Consider the following 21,369-nt stretch of genomic DNA (forward strand, 5'->3'; position numbering starts at 1 on the left):
GTTATACATGGCTCACTTCTCCCAAACCTCTCTAATTTAGATTTCTACTTTATCAGCATTACAAGTAAGATGCAAAGTAGAAACTTTAATAGAAGGCATATAACCAGAAATCTAAAATATAAACAATGTACTTTATGTAATTTTCTTTCCAGTTAGTGATTATAGAGATCTAGCAGTCTATGAAAATTCTATCACTGATAGCCGGGAACTCATGAGTTTCAGCCTCATTTTGATAATAAACTTCCTCTGTTGGATTGGGTAAGTCACTTAACCTTTCTGCCTCAGTTTCTCTATCTGGAAAATGGAGATAATAATACTTACATGCATGGGATTTGATGGGGCTGTATAAGCTAACAGGTCAAATCCTGCTCCCCATACTCACATTAATCTGATTTCCATGCGTGAGTAAGCAGGAGTTTCTCTAATATTTAATAAGTGCTGAAGCCGTGCTAAGTATCCTTACCATGTAGTAACAGTTTGTATAGCTTTGCTGAGAGTTTGAAGGACGTTTACTGATAAAAGCAATAATATTTTAATTTTTTTCTAGCACAGCATAACATGAAATAGGAAATAAAGGCATTAAATATGATTTTGTATCATTTTGAGACAAAAGATGTGCTTTTGGCTTGCTTATGATTTTCATTAAAAGTAAAAATCATTTGCAACTGGCATTCCTCATTTCTAGTCAACAGAAGCTGTTAAGCAGGGAGCACATGGTTTCATGCACGAGAAGAAAGATACAGCAAACTAACACAAGCATGCGCACACCAACATGAACACACCTACATCTCAGGGAAGCTGGAACTGTCTGTTGCAGTGATATCATAAATGTTCCATTTGTTTATTTGTTTTTGCTATTTATGAACAGAAATCACTCTGACACTTTCCAAATGCAATCTTTAGAACTTTAACAAAATTGGCTTGTCACTAAATTTACAAAAAAAAAAAAAGAATCTACAAACGGATTCTGATTTGTGAATGTGTGCTCAATAATTGTGAGGGAAGAAAATGATCTGGAACAGTAGGGAACTAATCTCCTTCCTACTCTTTCAAGTTCAGCTATTTTATTTTTACTAGGCTTCTTTTCAAATGCAAATACCATGAAAATTGTCTTAGCATAAAAAGCAAAGATTATTCAATGCTTCCTAATATGTTTGCTAATAGAGGGTGATCTACAGATATGTTTGTCCAAATTAATAATGGTTTGACCTAACATATCCTCATTGGTTACTACAGATGAGACACTGTCAAAATCTACTATTGAATAGCTTGCAATCATACTATATATGGAGAAGAACATAGATATGATAGAATACACTGTGATAATGGAGGAAAGGAAAAATGAAGAAGAATAAATTGACTATAATTCTAGTTATATTAAATGACAGGGTATTCCAACTTCTGCTAGCTAAAATATATATCTTGCTTTAGAATAAGTCCTGGACTACACTTACCAAGCAAGAACTTGTAGGCTTATGGGCTTGTGTGCTTAATCAATAATGCATTCAGTGCTTACTTTAGTAGTATCATGTTGTGAATAGAGTGCATTACTGGGAGCACTAAAAAAGACTGGAAAGTGATAAATTTGAGGAAGACAAAAGAAAATGCCAAGGATGCACGGATCAAATTTATGATGATCTAGGCAAGGAAAATCAAGTGCTAGAACCAACAGTTTGGCACAGCATGTCTATTTTGTTAGTTTAAAGATCTTACCAGCTTTCTGAGAATAATTAGCACACTGTCTATAGACACATGCAACTTGATGTGACCCTCTTACAATGCTTTAGACAATAATATCCAGAGAAAAACCAAAATTTGGATCCGCTTTTTCAATCTGAGGTCATAGTTAAAAAAAATAAAAGAAAAACATCTAATTGTAGTTTGCACACTTCACATAGTCCAATTGATGACATTTAATATTTAAACAGCTTTGGACTCTCACAGATCTTCAGACAGTTCATACAAGAGGGGTACATTACTCCGGAGTATTATGTAACGAGGGCACATATTGCACACTAGTGAAATGGCAAATACCTTTGCTGCTCTGATTAAATACTGAAGAATAGTTTTGGGCAGTTTAATGACAGACTTTGGCAAGGCTAAAATGGCTGAAGCAAATTTCCCAATAGCTCTCTACAAGGAAGGACAAATGAAGAGCAATTAGTAGAAAAAAGGAAAATGATTAATAAAAAGTTATAAAAATAGTAATTAGTTAAAGAGTTTACATTAATTCAAAACTGTGATAAAATGACAACATGCTATCTGCCATAAACTTTCAGTTAGATAATTATTGAAATTTTGTATAATCCTAATAAATAAATAGCTTATATAAATTATTACCTCTAAGTTAATAATAAATTATTATCTCATAAATGTAAACCCTAATCTTATCAGCTTGCTCATTTACTATCACTATAATACCATGAGAGATGACAGAGGCAATTTACAGCAATGGAAAATGGAGTCATGAAAAGTAAACATTTAGTGGGGTCTGTAACAAACAACAAGTTAAATGTTAGTATCGTGCGAAAGCTGCACACGCACATACTGATGGAAATTGTATGGAACGTGGAAAGCTGACTAAGCAGTTGACAAGCTACTTACAAGGTCATTTATCGTTTCTGCCTCAACCCAATTCTCTGACAAAAATGAAGAGTATTAAGAGCTGTATTCCACCCTCAGTTCTCATGTGCACAACTGGAGATGTGTGCAACGATCAAGGGCCTTATATGGTCAAAACTCCTCGTTTAAAGCAATTATTTCAGTCTCAAACAGTAAAGTTTTAACAATATGAAAAATAAAGGACAATGTAAAATATCTGAGAACTCACATTTAAGCTTTGTTTAAAAGCTAAACATTTGGCACCACCTAATATTAACAGATACAATGTTTTCGTGAATTTAAATTTGAAAATGCAGTAAAAACAGGGGTACAAACTTTCTCCTGTAACTCAAACACACACACACACACTTTACATACAAGTGAACAAAGATCTGACTAGGTACAGTTCTTTCTTGAATTACTGAAGTTTGGCAATTTTAAAATTAGGTAACACTGCATTTTAAAATGGCAAGAACTTTCATGTTCAATGCATCTCATATCAGTTTCAGACATTAAAGCTGCTCGTAGTTTACATGTATGACATTATCTTAACTCCAGCTCTCTCAGTAAGAATTTCATGTGAGAAGCACATTACTATGAAATACCTGGAATGCGGATCTTCTTCGAGGTTCCTCCTCATCTTTTTTTTCATCCTCCTCTTCTTCTTCACTATCCGTCTCAAATAAATAATAATCTCCACTTCTGACCACTAAATGAAACAAAAGATTTGCTTATTTCTTGTTAAAAAAAAGAGCTCTAGTTTGAGTTGAGCCAAAGATGTTTAAATAATCAGCCAGTCATTAACGGACTCCAAAGCAGTGAGAAGTGGAAATGGAGAAGAAACAAGAGATGAATAGGACTCAGTGTCAGACATATTTGACGTTAGAGCACGTATACTTTGGGCATAACAAAGATGAGAATAAGCTAAGAAAACGTCACCACACAGAGAACAAGGGCTGACAAAATGTAAAGAAAAAGCTTGAAGCAGACCAAGTTATTATGTTAAAATATTTGACAGGAACTTAATAAATAATTATGCCTAAATGTATCCAGGATTGATGGTTGCTTTCATTTTGTTAGAGAGTAAAATCATCTCAGCAAGTTAATAATTTTACAAAAACTGTACAACTGGACAAAGAGCACAGAACTGCTTTTTTAAATGCTGAGGTATCATTTAAACTACATAACGGGTAGATCTGAGTTATTTTCTTTAAATTTTTAAACTTTGACGAGGTGAAGGAAAACCTTGGCTTGTTTAAAATGAATCACTTTAATATTATTAAACATGATCACAAATGAGGTTTTTGCCCATGGATTCAGAAAGGATCTGAAACGTCCATACATTAAAGATGCAGAGTGAATGAACTGGGCCTTATATCCTTGAACAGAAGCATTATTTCGGTACATAATAAGGTAATAGGCCTAACATGAATGAACAAGGAAAACAAAAGAAATGAAAAAATAAGACGATGAGCAAGAGAAAAAACAAAGTCACATATTACATTTGGCAGTAAATAATGGAAAAAATAATACCTGCACATAAATGGAAAGATTTCAAAGGAATAGTTACTTAGACTAAATATCACTCAAGACATATGAAACAATATATATTTACATAAAAAGTGTACATTTAACCCTCATTATACACTTCTAGAAAAACAGAAGTAGCTTCAAACCCACTTATTCATACCTGGCAGTCTACACATTTCTTTTGTGCTCAGATGGATACTAATAAATCATATTAACTCTTAAACTGGAGATAAAAGTTACCAGTTCTCTATTCAAACATAGACATGGCATAAATTGCCATTAAATGTAGAGACAGTCACGTCTGTTCAGGTGGACTGCTATGCCTGTGCATAGCTCCATTTATATCAATGGGACTCAGTGTGGGATTAACAATCTGCCCGAATGTATCTGTGTGCAGAACTGGGGTCACAAACACTGAATAATATAAAAATGTGGAAAAAAGTTAAAATATTTCACACAGGCCTCTAAGAGAGCATATTAGTCCCCTAAGAGGATTATTAAAACATTTAATAAATAAAATAATATATAAACAGATTTGTGTCCCATGAATCCGTTCAGACATCCCACCTTCCCATCAAGGAAGGGGATTTTGTGACAGCTTTCCTCTTTTTCCAATGCGCCTGTAGTAAGAAGAGGGCCTTAACAAAAGCCCATGTAGCACAGGCCTGGTGTGAGGCCTAGCTAACAATGACAAAACTTGGCTAATATAGAGCAGAGCAAAGCTGTGAGCAAGAGGCAGGCAGGCCCCTGCTCACAGAAACTTGGCACAAACAGGGAGGAGAGTGCAAAACACTAATTGGTACTAGGCCCAAGTGTAAAACAGTAATAGGTACTGGGCATAAGTTGAAAGCACATTCCAAAAGGATGGTACGTCAAAGAAGACGTTGGCACCCACACTCTCCACAGATGCTGACCCAGGTTCAGGAAATGGTCTAAAATGACAGCACGATGGATAGAGATGTCAAACCACAAGACGCAGGGTGACCAGTTGTATCTAAGTAACGTCAGAAGGTAGTAAACTGACAACGTCAGACGGTGGCAACCTGACACGTCAGGAGTTATGTGTAACTTGTTTGTACCTGTATATAAACTGGTGTCTTGGAGGGGCAGTCTTTGTCCAGCTAAGGTGGCAATGGGACCTCTCACTGACTGAGCTGAGTCCATTGGTATGGGTACATATGTGTAGTGGTTCGGTAGAGTCTACTGACAACTATTACTGTAATTCATTTAACAATAAGCCTGGTGGGGTACCTTCGATCCTTATCTGATTTGTGGTCTTTGGGGGCTCTCTCAGAGTCTGCTGTGTTGACTAATTGCACAAGTCAACATGGCACACATGAGTGAGCACGCACATACGCACGCACGCAGCCTTCTGGTTATCATCACTGGTGGAGCAGAAAATTCTAACCTACTACATTGGTAATCCTACTACAGCACCATGGAGAATGTTGCAAGTATTTGGGGATTTGCAAAGGAGGAAAGGGTAGGTCAAGAGAGGAGTGGGGCTGAAGGAGTGGCAGCAACAGTACTATTTTCTTCTCCCTACTCATACTCCATAGAAGAAATCGCCAGTGAAGAGCTATCCGGACAGCTGGGAGCTCTGTCAGCGTCACTCCACTAGAGAAGAACTGTTCAGGATGGGCATACATAGCCAACACAGAAGCAAGGTACCTCTATGAAGATGGTTTTGGCACCTGCTGATCCTTTTAGGGCTCAGAGGCCTGTTCCACAGGAACTGGAGGAGCTCCCTTCCCTCACTGGAACTATTTGGGAGACATTTCAATGAGGAAAATCTCACAGATATTTCCCATCCACTTCTCAGAGAGGGATTAGAAGCTCTCTGAGTGCATAACTGTGTAGAAGGAAACATGGTCCACATAAACACTGAATTCCAATAGTTAGAGCCCTATATATCTGTGGATATCTATGGATAGTGGAGTGGATATGCACACAGGGCTCATCTCTCGCCCCGCCCAGCTGCCAGGCTGAGAGAAGGGGTATGCCAGGGCAGGCCTATACACTGCTGGCAGGGAAAGAACACAACAAGCTCTGTGCTAAATATTGCTGTAGGAGGGGCCCTGAGTGCCAGCCCTATCTGTCCCCCTTACCCTCTGCCCCCCTAGTGGGCTCTGTCCTGCGGCGCCCTGGCCCCAACTCCCTGCTGCCCCTTACCTCCCAATCCTTCTTTCGTGCTGCCTTCCTCTTGAATGCCCAACCCTGCCCCTCCTCGCTCATCTGCGCTCCCTCCCCATCCCTTCCAGATCGTTTGCTGTGCAGATGTTAGATTGCAGATCAGATGATGAGTTAAGCCTGACAGATGCAGATCGCATGTGGATCCACATTTTTGTATTCATACAGGGCTCTAGCCATAGTCCAGATTCCTCAACAGGGATAAACACATCTACTGCCACAAGCCAATACACTAAAAAGGAAATGTTTTTAGCCTGCTATGGAAAGGTCACAGAAATATTGCAAAGTATTTATAAATGGTGAGCTATGGAGAAGATCTTCATTTCATTCTGCATTCACATTCAAATTGTGGACCTGATCCTGCAAACCCTTGCTAGAATAAGTACTGTGGTGCTTTTTTACTCTGCGCTGTCCTCTCTTTTAATGGATGTGGTAGTGAGTGTATCTGGCAGGCAGGCGGTGTCTGTAGGATCAGGCTATGGGATACTTTTCTATTCTACAAGTTTCTGCATTATTGCAATAAATAATTTAAATATTAATCACTGCATGCAGTCCCCTAACAACATGATATAATGAGGGTGAAATGATTCAGAAATTGCTGCAATCAAGCCCTCATTTGAGCAGTTCTTCTGTTTGCTACAAAACTAGTGTGAGGATTAAGAGAGACCATATCCAATTCCTTCAAAAAATATTGTAGTTTGACAATTGTTTTTCTTTTAGTTGCTAATTATCGCTTGTGTTCATTTTGTTGTTGTTTGAAATGAAACTGAAATAACAAGAAGTACGCTTTTGAAAAAGGATAGGTCTCTCTAAAGTAATATTATGCTCCTCAAACAAAGATATAGGCACAGTTTACTTGTGACTTGACAGAAACAGGCATGTAATATATTAAATACGGGTCATCAAGAAAACAACATACACAAAAATACAGAAGTGGACATAAAGAGTATAAAATATATGTCTGGAAGGGAAAAACAGGCAACTCTTGGTGCAAGACTGAAAGTAGTAATAAATGTTTGAAATAATTCAATTTAACTTTGCAATCTGATTAATATCATACACTTGTTAAATAGCCAATACTGACCATCATGCAATAAATGACATCTATTAGCTCTGATCTACTAATTGAACATATGAGTCTAGGTAATTAAGTTCCATACTCTGCTCTCTTCCTATTTATAAAGAGTGAAAATTAGGGAAGAACGGTCTATGGATTAACAGGTCAGCTGTATTGCATTTTAGAGTTGAAAAGGAATTTAAAATACAATATATTCCACCCATGTTGTATTAGGTATAATATCGAACTAAATTCTGCTCTTAATTAATCCTGTGTAAATTTAAAAATAATAGCATAAACTGGAGTAAATTGAGACCTCCATGTTTATCTTGTGAAAACGAAAGCAGAATTTGCACAATCAAGTGGGAGCTCAATCTGCAAATACGGGAACCTTAATGGGATGTTAATTCTTACCTAGTCACAAAAATGACTTTTTTTGTTCAGATGATCATGATCCAGTTGTCTAAATCTAGGATCTAGAGTCATGCCAATAAGGTATATACCTCTGAAAACTGGCTTTAAAATGGACTAAATCATGCCATTGGTTTCCTTTGGTTTCAGTGGGCATTGAGTTAGGCAGTATTTAAATACAAAAGTATTTATTAAACAATTCTGGTATTTTAAAGATAAATGTTTAAGTAGAGGAGTATCTACATTCTAAACAGATGTTATCTAAAGCCTTCCCAAAATGCACAAGATACATTTTTGCGCCAACTGCAATGAAATAATAAGGATAATTTTTTTGGGGGGGGGAGAGGGGACGGAAAGATTTAATTTGAAGAAGAAACTGAAAAGACCTGAACTTCTCATCAGCATAGTTATCATAAGCTCTTGGCTAGAATGGCTCTCTCCCCAACAAGGTCAGAGATTTTGGAAGATGAGCATCACTGGCTCCATCTAGGTGAGATTTTCTAGAGTCTTCAGCTAACTCTACCCCCACTGAAGCCAACAGTAAATTGCCAATTGACTGAAGTGGGAACAGTTAGGCAAACTCACCATAGAGCACTTAGCAAGGTTCCCATGAGTACTGAGGGACCCATTCTACAGTTCTTATTCAGGCTAACTTCTCACTGATATAACTGATTAATGTGACTTTTCAAGAATATTTTCTATGGATATGGCCACCATTTCTAGGTGATCGATAACAATTTGTGAACAATCTCTCTGTGAAAAATAAAACTAGTAAGGACTAAGCTCTCACCATGGATGCATATGACTAATCAGTATTGGCAAAGCTTCCACTCTCAAGTTTAAAACCATTTTATCGTTTTTTGGAGGCTTCCCCTTCTTTTTGTGTGTGGGATAAATTCTTTCAGTTCATGTTTTTCTTTGACTTGATATCACTGCAAATGGCCAGAAATACCTAGGATCTGGGTTAGGTGCAAATGTATAACATTGCTTATTTGGCCTCTTGAGATTTAAAGGATAAATCAATGGGTTATCCAATCAAGAACTCTATCAAGTCACAATCACAAAACCATGCATAAAACAAACAAGTTGTGGGAATGCCTTCATTCTGGTCAAGGATATAAGGGGTAAATCCATGTATTTGTAAGATGATTGAGAAAACCTACTGGAAGCATGATCAACCCAAGGCCGCCACCACAGCTTTTTTTTGCCCTTGGTTTTCTCTTTGTCTGCTTCTCCTAAAATAAAATATGGCCAAATATTAATTTTACAAAATGAGAAACACATTTGTATACTTTGTTTAATCATTATTTTTTTCAATAGATCTAAACTGCACAAACACAACAGACTTCACCTTTTCTAAATATACTTAGTATGAATAGTATTCATGTTTTAAGAGGTAGCCCAGAATGCTAAAGATCTATTTTACACAGTAATTAAAATATAGTATTCCACTCCAAGTACAATAACAAACATCTCTGTTTCTAAATGTATGTCTATATATAATTCTTTGAAACCAGATTTATGTATATGTATTAAAAAGAAATTATCACCATGCAGACATGTATTACACACTGATGAATTTAATTGACTTTCCCATAAACAAGAAAGGTTTATATAAATGTCCAGTGACACTTCATTTGTTAAAAATGTATCCTCGGATAAGCATAAACTTGCTTGTACGTGCTATAAACATGATTTGGAAATAGCTTCTCTGAATCACTGATGACATTAAAGTGTAGAAAAATAATCCATTATTTGTTAATACTTTGAAGAATAAAATGCATTCATAAAAATCAAATCAAAACTGTAAATGCACATTTCAAACACCAATGACTTTTGATCTAAAAAATTTGAACCCCAGTTACGTACGACAGAAAACAATGGCACTTCATGATATATTAATCTATAATGTATCAAACAAAAATAAAATATGTTTGTGTATTTCAATTATTAAAAAAAAAACCTCATTATAGCCAAGAAAAGATTGTTAGAAAAAAAAATCATAAAGCTGTTTTTGAAACACTGCCATTTTATAAATAAAGCCATTACTCAAATAAATGTCTGTTATTCAGCTCCTTGCTAAAAGATACAAATTTATCCAAAAGTATGTCTATTTACCTCGAAGAAAATCATTTACTCAAAATGGAAGTATAAAAGCTATTTATCTGGATGAAGCGAGCTTTAAAATTTCAGAAGGTAGCTGTGTTAGTCTGTTTCAGCAAAAAGTGGAAGTGGAAATCTATAAGCTTTAAAATGGTATTCCAGTAATAATGCCCATCACATCAATATTCCCCCTCCCCCTCCCACATCCCACCTACACATAAATGTTAAACCTACTGAGCTCTTAGCCCCGAGCTTCAAGTTATGTCATGGTAACATGCTGGAAGTACCTTCATCATCTTCTTCAGAAACCTTTTGAACTTCTTGCCCTTCTGTGGATTCTTGGTTCATACTCAGCATTCTTTCTTTACCCTTTTTGTATTTCTGTTGCCTGGCTTTGATGCGGTCCATCCTAGCAAATGGGATATCACACAAATAGGATACCATATTCAGTCCTTCAGTCCCTTTGGACCCACAAAGAAACATGACTGTTATATATTAGTTATGTGTATACACACACACACGGGTTCTCTCACACACAGGACATTCTAGATGGGATTTGAGGCTGGCAGGGTTTGCGAGTGCTGTGCAGACAGAGCACTCAGCATGAAGACTGGGAGCACCTTATGTCACATGGCTGTTCTAGCTGATTTGCTCTAAACGGTCACATTATTTCAGGGGGGAAATGCCTATCAGTAAGTCACAACATAGAATGTTGATATTCAAATCTTTCTTTGTTCAAGAAAAGGGCCACTTCACTCTGTATTTATGGCATAACTGGAAGATTTACCCAGTGTTGCTCGTGTCCTTAATTTTTCAGAGGGGTAGCCATGTTAGTCTATAACTTTAAAAACAGTGAAGGGTTCTGTGGCACCTTGGAGACTAATATATTTGTTAGAAAAAAGTGGGAAAAGTGGAATTTGTTGGAAAAAGCGAACAAGGAAAAGTTACTTACTTATTCCGACAATATAAGAACTAGGGGTCACCAAATGAAATTAATAGGCAGCAGGTTTAAAACAAACAAAAGAAAGTTTTTCTTCACGCAGCACACAGTTAACCTGTGGAACTCCTTGCCAGAGGATGTGGTGAAAGCTAGGACTTTAAGAGAGTTCAAAAAAGAGCTAGATAGATTCATGGAGGTTAGGTCTATCAATACCTATTAGCCAGGATGGGTTGAAATGGTGTCCCCAGCCCCTATTTCTCTGGAGGTGGGCGACAGGGGAGGGATCATGTAAGGATTGCCTGTTGTGTTCCCTCCCTCTGGAGAATCTGGTATTGGCCACTGTCGGCAGACAGGATACTGGGCTGGATGGACTGTTGGTCTGACCCAGTATGGCCGTTCTTATGTTCTTATGGTACATCTACACAGCAGCGTTATTTCAGAATAAGCTATATCAGAATAAAAACTGCGAAATAATGTATTTCGAAATAGCATGTCTACACTACACATGCCCATCGAAATAGCACAGAACTATTTTGAAATAGAGTGTCTACACTGATTGGAGCTGCAATCCCATTTAAAACCCCCAGGAAGCACTTTAGGCATGGCATCAAGACACCAGTCACTTCCTGAGGCTCATGCTTAAAGGGCTCCCTCATACAGTCGTTAATCAGGCTCCTCTCCTTTGCCTACCTCGAGGGAGAGCAAAATCTTTTCACTGCCTGCTCTGGTTGCCCTTGTGGACACCACAATACTCCTGTCATGGAGCTGGACCTGCTGCAAAGCAGTCTCCAGCTCCTGGACCTCATGATATGCCTCCTGATGCAGTTTTTGCAGGCTGCTCTTGTGGCACTGCAGAATTAGGACCTGCATCTCCCTGTGGGGCACCTCCTTACTTCTCTCCCCATTTTGGCCATGCAGCACTGCCCCTCCTGCTGTCCTCTGCACACTGTGCACCACTGCTTCTGGTGACTGGACATCAGTTCTGACTGATCATCAGGACCGTATCGTCATAGAGCGTCAGGACAACCAGCAGTGACTCTAGAATTTCTGCATGTGGAAGGACACCTCCATGGAGCTGTGTGAGTGACTCACCCCTGCCCTCACATGATGGGACACCCACATGCAACCCCCCCGAAGCAGGTTGCCATCGCTCTATAGAAGCTACTTCTCCGTGAGGAACCAGTTTGGTGTGGAGAGATGGATGTGGTCATGCAGGTATGACTCTCTTACTATGTTATTGGGAGGGTGGTGAGCTGCTGGAATGAGGTTCCCTAGGGAAGGGGGTAGTGGTGGTAGAAGCTCCCTTCCCCAGAGGTTTTCCAGTCCCAACTTCACATAGTCCTGAGGGGGATGGGGGAAGTTGGGGTTGGGGTTGGGCCTGGTGTGTGTCAAGGTGGGCTGGGCTTGGGGACCTCCCAAGGGCTCTGGCAACCCTGTGATTCCCTATTTGTCTCCTCTACAGATGGTGAGGGCCATCAACACCATCCTGCTGTGCTGGCTCATCCTCCTGGGCGATGTGGACCCCATCACGACTGGCTTTGCTGCCATTGGCTTCCCTAACTGCGGGGGCAGAGCATGGACAGCTCCTACATCCCCATCCCATCCCTCAACCACCGGGTATCTGACTACATCAACTGGAAGGGATACTTTTCCATGGTCCTGCAGGCTGTTGTGGACCACCAAGGCAGATTCACTGACATCAGCATCGGAGGGTCGGAGAAGGTGCATGACACCCGCATCTTCAGGAACTCCAGCCTCTTCCAGAAGATGCACACCAGCACTTTTTCCCCTGACCACACCATCAGGGTCGGGGGTGTGGACATGTCGATGTGCATTGAGTGGGATGCTGCCTACCCTCTGCTCCCCTGGCCTATGAAGCCCTACACTGGACTCCTTCACCAAAGCAAGGAACTGTTTAACGCCAGGGCCTGCATTGTGGTGGAGGGCACCTTTGGGCATCTCAAAGTCATCTCCTTACCCTCCTGGACTTTGGCAAGTGGAATGTCCCCCATGTGGTGGTGGCATGCTCTGTCTGCCACAATGTTTGAGAGAATAAAGGGGAGATTTTCCTGCCAGGATGGGGGGCAGAGTCCCAGTGACTTGCCAGAACTTTGGAGCAGTGGTGGATGGCTGCCATCTGGCAGGCCCATCAGGGGGCTATGCGCATCCAGGAAGCCCTGAGGGAGAATATCAGACAAGGACAACCATGAGACTCTTCCCTGGGCCTCCCCACGTGGGGCCTGTACATTGTCCCTCTGTGCCTTTCCTCCCACACCCCTTCCTTTCCCTGCCCTTTCTTCCCCTTTTCCCACTCCACGTCCCCTGTTGATAAAATAAACTGGAACTTTTGTTTTGAACAAAGCAGCTCTATTTTTTGTTTAATTGAGGTAATTGTAACTAGGGAAAGAACCTAGGAAGGGGGAGGAGGAGGAAAAAGGAAGGGGAAGGAGAGAGGAGAGAGTCAGGTTTGGGACTGGGAGTGGCACCGGCCTTGGTGGCACCGGTCTTGTGTGCAGGGCCCTTGGTGGCAACGGAGAGGAGCGGGAACCAGGGGAGAATTTGGAGAGGCAGGAGTGTGGAAGGAGGAAGAACAGGAAGGCAGCTACTCGACCACTCAATGGCAGTGATGGCAGCTGTGTATGCCATGAACATGCTGTGGTCTCTTTGTGCCAGCTCCTGCCAGGAGACTGCTGGAGGCCACACAGGCAGGTGACATGTTCCCGCTCCAGGTCCCCATGGTCTCGTTTGTGGCGATGGGTCTCATGGAGTTGGGAGGCTAGCGCGGGAAGTGTTGCGGGCACCTCACTCACAGCTGGTGCAGCTGTGAAGAACAAAGAGAAGGGCAGTCACCCCAGGAGACAGGGTGCCTGAAGCCCTCATCTCTGATGCGACCCCAAAAAGTCTGGGGTCAGACGAAGGTGATGTGCTTGGAGCAAAGCCTTCTGTGGCCTACTCAGTGGGCCCCTTCCTGCAGGGTCACAGATGTCCCCAGGGGGAGCCTAGCTACCCCCACATTGTGGGGACAAGTAGGCATGGGAAGGTGCCAGCCAGACGGGAGCCTGCGTGTGGGATGGGGGTGATGGGGCAACTCAGCTTCCCTCCATGCCGCGCACATGCCGGGTCCAAAAGTGGCAGTGTTCCATAAGGAGAGGACTTCTATCCCGGCCCTATAGAGGGAGTGCACAGCCTCTCACTGCCCAAAGCCACTCTTGCCCCCGGTCACGTGTCTCATGGGAAAGTAATGGAACTCACCTGATGGGCCTTCCCTGGGATCGTCTGAGCTATGGGTGACATCCTGGGAGGGTGGTACCAGCTCCAGGGACTGGCTGAGTTCCTGGCTGGCGGGCATCATGGATTCACTGGCCCGCTCCTCCTCCTTGACCACATGCCTACCCTCCAGGAGGGTAATAATGGGCGTCTCCTGCCCAGAATCCACAACAACTGGGGGAAGGGACTCACTCCCCACCTAGGATGCAGTGGAGCTAGTCAAAGCAGGAGCAGGTCTGGGGTGCTGCCCGAGGTCCTTGACTTTCATTCATACCTGCTGTGGCGTGCATGTGTCCCCTCTGGCCCAGGTTGTTGACCGTCTGGCCACAGGTATCGGCATTCCTGCCCCTCGTGTGGAGATCCTGGAGATTAAGGTCATCTGCCCAGATCTCAATGAGATCCAAGATCTCCGCACCAGTCCAGGATGGGGCCCGCCTCCTCTGCCCCGGGGCAAGAGTTGGGAGCTGCCTGCAGCTGTGCTTGCAGCTTTGTGCGGGGAGGGGCTCAGGTGTCATGCTAGGGTCCACCATGGCAGTAGGGAATGCTGAACTGGGCGCTGCTGTGTGGCACAGTGCTAGCAGGGGTTGCATCGTGCCACATACTGTTCACGCTGAGTCTGTGGCTTTAAGGGCTGCAGGGGAAGGGGAACTATAGAGTTCTGATGAGTGTAAACACAGTAGCCACCAGGGCAGCTCTGAGAAGCCCTGGAGGCCACTTATTTTGAAATAACTATTTTGGAATAGGAGTTATTCCTCATAAAATGAGGGTTACAGACTTCGGAATATTCCCGTTATTTCGAAATTATTTTGAAATAATGGGCTTCCTGTGTAGACACTCACTTTATTATTTCAAAACAACGCAGCTATGTAGACACGCCCTAAGGTGCCACAGGACTTCTCGTCAAGTGATTTTTGTTTTTCTTCATTTAAGTCATTGCTCTGGGGTAGGGATGGGGACGGGGACAAGGGGTTCAGTGTGCAGGCTGTCCTGGGGAGAGAGAACTACCTCCTTCCCTCTCCTGTCACAGCAGTTTGGAGCCAGGTGAGAAGCGCCTCTCCATGGCTGCCGCAGCTCCATTGGGCACAGCCAGGGGAGGAGCGCATGCCCCCAAACTAGGGCAGGTCTAGGTTCATCTGCCCCCTATGCTCCCCAGCCTGAGTGAGGAATGCAGCAAACTGTGCACTTTCCCCTCACTCCCTTATGGAGGTAAACAGCCAGCGATGTCTCTCTGTATGAATGAGGGCGGGTCGGGGAGATGGGAGGGAGCTGTAGCCTCCCATGCCCACCCTAAAGGGCACGAGAAAGCCAGCCCTTTTCACTTGCCTGATGATTCTATCTCTTTTCTGTATGGATTTATGCATCTTTGTATACACTGGGTGGGTTGGGGGAGCTTCAGCCTCCTCCACCCCACAGAACCAAACCTTGACCTTGCTTTAAGTTAGGATAAGAGGAAGCTGCATTCCAAATTTGGTGGCCCCAGCTCTTACCATTGAATAGGAGTTCTTGAACTAACAGACGGACCAATAGACAGATACACTCGCTCACAGACAGGCAAACTCTTTCAAATATTTAGTAGAAAATTCAGGCTCAGTCCTTCAGTGGGGGCAATATGGGTGACAGTGCTTAAAAGGAGACGCTTAGAAGGGGGAAGCTGCCTCATGCAGAACTCAACAGGGGTGTGCACGGTGCTTGTGCACTCCCCTCCTGTGCTCTTGTGGCTCTGGCCTCAGCTCCTTTAGGTGTGTGGAGACTTCAGTTTTGTTGAAATGTAGCATAAAGTACAGGGACTGGGGGAATTGGTTGTTTTGGGAGTTTCTTATAACCTCCTTCCTCTGTGCCTGTGCAGACATCTCCACCATCTGGTCCTCAGTAAGGGACCGATCCAAGGGCCATAGGAGCCAATGGCAGTTTTTTGATTCACTTCAGTAGGTTTTGGAAAAGATCCTTAGGTACCCAAATTTTGCCATGAATAAATAAAGTTTTGAACAACTTGTTTAGAATCAACAGACTCAAAAATTCTAGTGACAAAAAGCATTAAAATACTTTTCTTTTGGTGGCTCTCACCGTGTATTAGAAACCATTTTTCTAAGTCTTTACCTCCGTATCCTACATATTCAATTACATAGTTAGAATCATAGAATCATAGAATAATAGGACTGGAAGGGACCTCGAGAGGTCATCGAGTCCAGCCCCCCGCCCTCAAGGCAGGACCAAGCTCCACCTACACCATCCCTGACAGATGTTGAACTGTGATCCAATAGATAATCCGATTGCTTCTTCTTTCTGTTTAACTGCTGCTGGAATTTCTCTAAGTCAATCAAACTGGTACAATTGTTTTTCATTTCCTGCTTTGTAGGCTGCTCTCTACATTTTATTCAGACTATACAGTATTTAAGTATTCATGTGTATTATCCAATAAAATCAAACAAAGCACCCTCTGGCTTTGTTTTGGTTGAAGTCAGACTTACTGAAAACCCAAAACAATGATTTTTAAATACAGTACATTGGATTATTATTTGTTTTTAAGTAACTTGAGCACTGTGACCTCAAACATGTCTTTGTGGAATTAAAAGAAGGAACACTTCCCACAAAGGCATATTCTTTCTGTATACTTAGGATGAAATTTGCCCAAATGCATAGCAGCAACATCCACAAGATTTCCTTGAGGGGACTAGCCACAGAGGAAAGCTCAACTGGGCAGGTGTGGACGTAATTGTTGGTAATAGGACAGGGTAAGTGGAGGTTTTGACATGTGAGTATGATCTTTAGCATTTGGGGAGGAACTGAAGGTAGATTTAAATTCTGAAACATTAGCCAGATGTGATAGAAGCTAAGTGGCTGGATTGGCTTGATACAGGAAGGAGTCTTCAGACCAGTTAGAGTGAAAAAAAATATTTTCAGTCAAGACAAAATAGATTCTCATCCTGGGCAAAAGAAACACAAACTGAACAAAAGAATCTACCACAACAAAGGTTACTATGAATAAGGGCAGAAGAGGTGAAATCCTCATCAGACTTATCAGGGGCAGAGCCGGAGGGTTTGTCATTCCTCAGTCAGCTCAGAGCCACAGCTTTGCTGATTAGCCTACTGCTGCTGAAGTTTAGTCTTTTATCCTGTTTCCTGTGTTTCACAGTCTCATTTGGTAACCTGTGCCATCAACATGACTTGGCTAATGTGGCTCTCCCAGTTATTAGTATTCTCAAATGGAAAAGCAAAACTAAATTAACCAATGTAGACTCCTAAAGAGACTGACCATGTTGCCACATTGCTAAAATTAGAAGCTATGAAACAGTGAACAACATGGGAATTTAGGCTATCATCCTTATATTTCAAAAGTAAAAACCCACCTTGAAACTAGTAGGGAAGTTCACACTTTCTGTGTTTATTTACAATAAAGAGCTATTTATAGTATATTTTCAGGCTTTCTATAGACTAAGTCAGTCAGTATTGCACTTGTTTACATTATATTCACATGTTTAAGGTTATCTGCATAACCATTACTCTTAGAAAGACAATTTTGTTTTTTAAATGAAAACTTAGATCCTATGGCCTAATTCTGCAGCCACAGAATAGCAGAATACCTGAAGGTTCTCAATTTACAGAATATAATCAAGAAACTGTATTTTAAAAAACCAAACCAGCATACAAACACTTGTTTGGCTGTGTGCAACACTATGTAGAGAAGTAGGAAAAGACTAGAACAATGCAGAAGAAAATCCCCTACAGGTTCGCAGAAAAGGGTTAATATGCTGTAGAGTAGAAGTAACCAGTGAGATAAATATGATAAAAAAATAGTAAATAATAAACCATACTGTCTCTTCAGTTGATCCATTGATTTTTTCTCTTCTTCAATTCTTGCCTTTACTGCCTTGACAATTGTGGCCTGGAATAGTTCAGCACCTCTACAGAAGAAACAGGAGGAAGATGTAACACTCTTATGCTTATAGATTTTCTTTATGGCAAGTAAAACACAGAGAGAGAAGCTTATGTTGTAAATTACTTAAATAGCCTAAGACAAACACGACCATCAGAAGGCCACTACAGAAATGATGAACAATCACAGCATAATAATTCATTTGTTTTCTGGCAATCATTACCAGATTTTGGGCCAAATCCTGCAATCACAACTCAACAATTTAGTTATAGCCGTCTTTATCCAGGTGCTAGGGTTCACAGTCCTCAAGGACTCCAAGTCAAAGCTTGAGTAAGAACTTCTTGTACAACTGCAGAATTTGATACTTATAGATTTTGGCATACATTAAATTTTCTTGCCCAGCACAGGCAATTCCACCTTTGAGTGAGTTGAGTTTTGGCTGCCTAGGCCTCCGTGAGCACAGCACATGCTCCAGATTCACAATATAAACAATACAGTGCAAATATGTATAACTCCTCAAACAAGTACATGTTTCATCTCCAACAGAGGAACCTCTGTTGGTTAGGAATAACAAAATGAGTAGAGCTATTTTATAATGTCAGTGTGTGTTAGTTTAAACTGATGCATATCACCAATATTTTTCGATTGCCTATGCTGAATTTTATCTGCCATGATGTTGCTCAGTTGCTTAGCTTTGCTAAATCCTTTCAAAGTTTGTTGTCCTTAGCCCGCTTCCACATTGAAAACTGACTAGTCCTACTCTTTTTCTGTTTCTCAACCAGTTTTTGATCCATGACAAAACTTTACAGCTCACTCTACTTAGTTTCATCAACAGTCTCTCATGAGGGACTTTATCAAGGGTATTTTGAAAGTCAAATAAATTGTATTTATTGTACCTTTTTTGTTGTAGATGACTCTCTCAGAGAGTTTTAGGGCATTAGAAGCCTTTATAAAAGCCATGTTTATTTGTCAAGATCAGAGTGTGCGGACACTTACAGGTTTTCAGGTCTATTTTAAATTAAAATTTTCAACCAGTTTATTGGGAACTGAAATGAGCCTCACTTATGTGGAATTTCCAGGATAGCCACATGCATATTTTTTAAAAATAGATACAATACTGGTATATTGTGTCACTTTTGAAGTATAGTAGATGATGTTAATAGGAAGTGCATATGGTTCCTAGCAATTCAGCCACTTGAATTCTTGAATTCCTATCGACTCTTTGATGAATACCATCTGGCTACAGATGTGTACTGCAATTGTCCTACTGGCAATTTAATCTTCTCTAGGTCAGGACTGTATATTTCATAAAAAGGTAACTGTGAACTAAAGATGGACTCAGGTCAAAAAGTTTGGATCCAAATCTAAAGTTCCTCAAAGTTCAAGAATGTTTAGAGCTCAGGTTTCAGCGAGACAAGGACTCAACTATGAAGTTCAGCTTTATCAGGCAATGTATATGATCCTTATGACTAGAGTATCTCAATGCCTCACAGTTATTTATAGATCTTATCCCAATGACACACCTGTGACATAGGGAAGTGTTAGCCTCATTTTTTACAGTTGAGGAATTAAAGCAGTAGCTAGATTAAGTGACTTGCCCAAGACCACACAGGCAGAATTGGGAACTGAAAGATCTCCCTTATGCACTAGGCCCTCCTTTCACTCTCCATGTAAATGATTCCAACTTGGGCTTATTACTATCCACAATGATGGTCTGAGCTACATTTACTCTAAACATATAGCGGTAATGGATGTATCATTATACCCCGAATTCCCAAAGTTGTATGAGGAAGAGAAAGGATCACAGAGACAGCTACAAAAGGAAGCACAAGAAGCCCTGAGCACATTTGGTCAAATTTATCTGAGTGCAGAGAGAAGCGAATCCTATACGGTCTGATTCTGCGGTAGCCAATATGAGCAGCCAGACAGAATCCCCCTTTAAAGGAAGAAAAGTGTTTGAAATTTTTATTTGCATGGATTGTGGTTAGCTATACTTACACCAAAGTGTCTGGCTCTTGGGTTTGCCAGAGGCTTCATTAGCAATGCTCAATACAAATAACAAAAATACCTAATAATTAAGCATTTGGGTTTGATCATTTTCAGTTGTGACACTGGATATTACCTTGATGCCAGGATTTGTGAAGCTTTTATATCAGCAACCACATGTAGGAAGTAGTAGCTCATGAAGACTCTTCTTTGCAGCAGCAGGAAAGCAAAGCATATACTGTCCCAAATAATTCCTGCCTCACCGCTAGGCAATTTACAGTCTCCAGTTTCTTTCGCTTATAAAAACAAACAGAAATCACCAGCATAAGGACTATCATCTTCTTAAATATGCAATCATAGCTCCATAAAGCATTCTGCCCAATGGAAATAACCCAGTATTCTGAAAAGCCTTTCTCGGCCTATACATTTTTTTAAAGATAACTGGAAGAGACAATTCCATCAGATGTATGCTGTATTTTATTTTTTTTGTATAGGGCATGCGGCAAATGGCCGATGCTATTACACTGGGTCCTATGTTTTTCCTTCCTGTGATGCATCAGGGTGTTGTCTCTTGCCCCAATTCTTGGGTATTGACATCTCTACTTGTGTGCTGGTGAGTGAGGAAAGGGAAGCAGAGAAGGGACGAGGCCTGTTCTCTACTCCAGATCCCAGCCCAGGGATCCTAGGGACAGAGACTGATCATTTAACGTAAGAACAGCCATACTGGTTCAGACCAAAGGTCCAACTAGACAAGTATCCTGTCTTCTGACAGAGGCCAGTGCCAGGTGCCTCAGAAAGGAATGAACAGAACAGGCAATCATTAAGGGTACGTCAACACTGTGGGCTAAAGTCGAATTAAGATACGCAACTTCAGCTACATTAATTGCATAGCTGAAGTCGAAGTACCTTAACTCTACTTTTGGCACTGTTTACACAGCAGGAAGTCAAAGAAAGAACACTCTTCCTTCACCTTCCTTTACTCCTCATGAAATGAGTGTTACAGAAGTCGGAATAACAGACTTCTTAAAAGACAGGAAACAAAGGGTAGGAATAAATACTCAGCTTTCAAAATGGAGAGAGGTAACTAATGGTGTCTCCTCCTCTCCTCTCTCCCCACCATACAAGAAACAGAAAACAACTTTGCAGCAGAATTGCTAGGAAGACACAGGTTCAGCCATTACAATCTTACCAAAACCTAGATTCTACTGTTTTACAGTAGAAACCATCTTTAAAATAATCAACACATACAAACCACTAGGCCCAAACATTACAGGGAAATCTGTGATAAAATATCTGTGTTTGTTAACTTTTGCCAAATGCTGATTTTTTTTAGAAAAATGGTTATTACTGTACATACAGCAGAGAGCACTCTGTTTTATGCAATATATTCAGTATTTGATCAGGTTTATA

The 21,369-nt window shown here is 41.1% G+C and overlaps 1 protein-coding gene across 12 annotated transcripts in view; it reads right to left on the reverse strand.

The window, feature by feature from the left end:
• Window positions 1-21,369, reverse strand: part of PIEZO2 (piezo type mechanosensitive ion channel component 2) — a 423,840-nt gene that overhangs the window by 54,758 nt on the left and 347,713 nt on the right. For all 12 annotated transcript variants that reach the window (XM_075920992.1, XM_075920988.1, XM_075920987.1 and 9 more), the window contains 5 exons: window positions 20,096-20,255; window positions 17,912-18,001; window positions 10,180-10,301; window positions 8,953-9,024; window positions 3,207-3,310 (listed from right to left, as the gene is read on the reverse strand). In XM_075920992.1, the coding sequence (XP_075777107.1) occupies window positions 3,207-3,310; window positions 8,953-9,024; window positions 10,180-10,301; window positions 17,912-18,001; window positions 20,096-20,255 (548 nt within the window). The remainder of the gene's footprint in view (window positions 1-3,206; window positions 3,311-8,952; window positions 9,025-10,179; window positions 10,302-17,911; window positions 18,002-20,095; window positions 20,256-21,369) is intronic.

The sequence above is a fragment of the Pelodiscus sinensis genome, chromosome 2 (genome assembly GCF_049634645.1).
Source record: "Pelodiscus sinensis isolate JC-2024 chromosome 2, ASM4963464v1, whole genome shotgun sequence".
Lineage (NCBI taxonomy): Eukaryota > Metazoa > Chordata > Testudines > Trionychidae > Pelodiscus > Pelodiscus sinensis.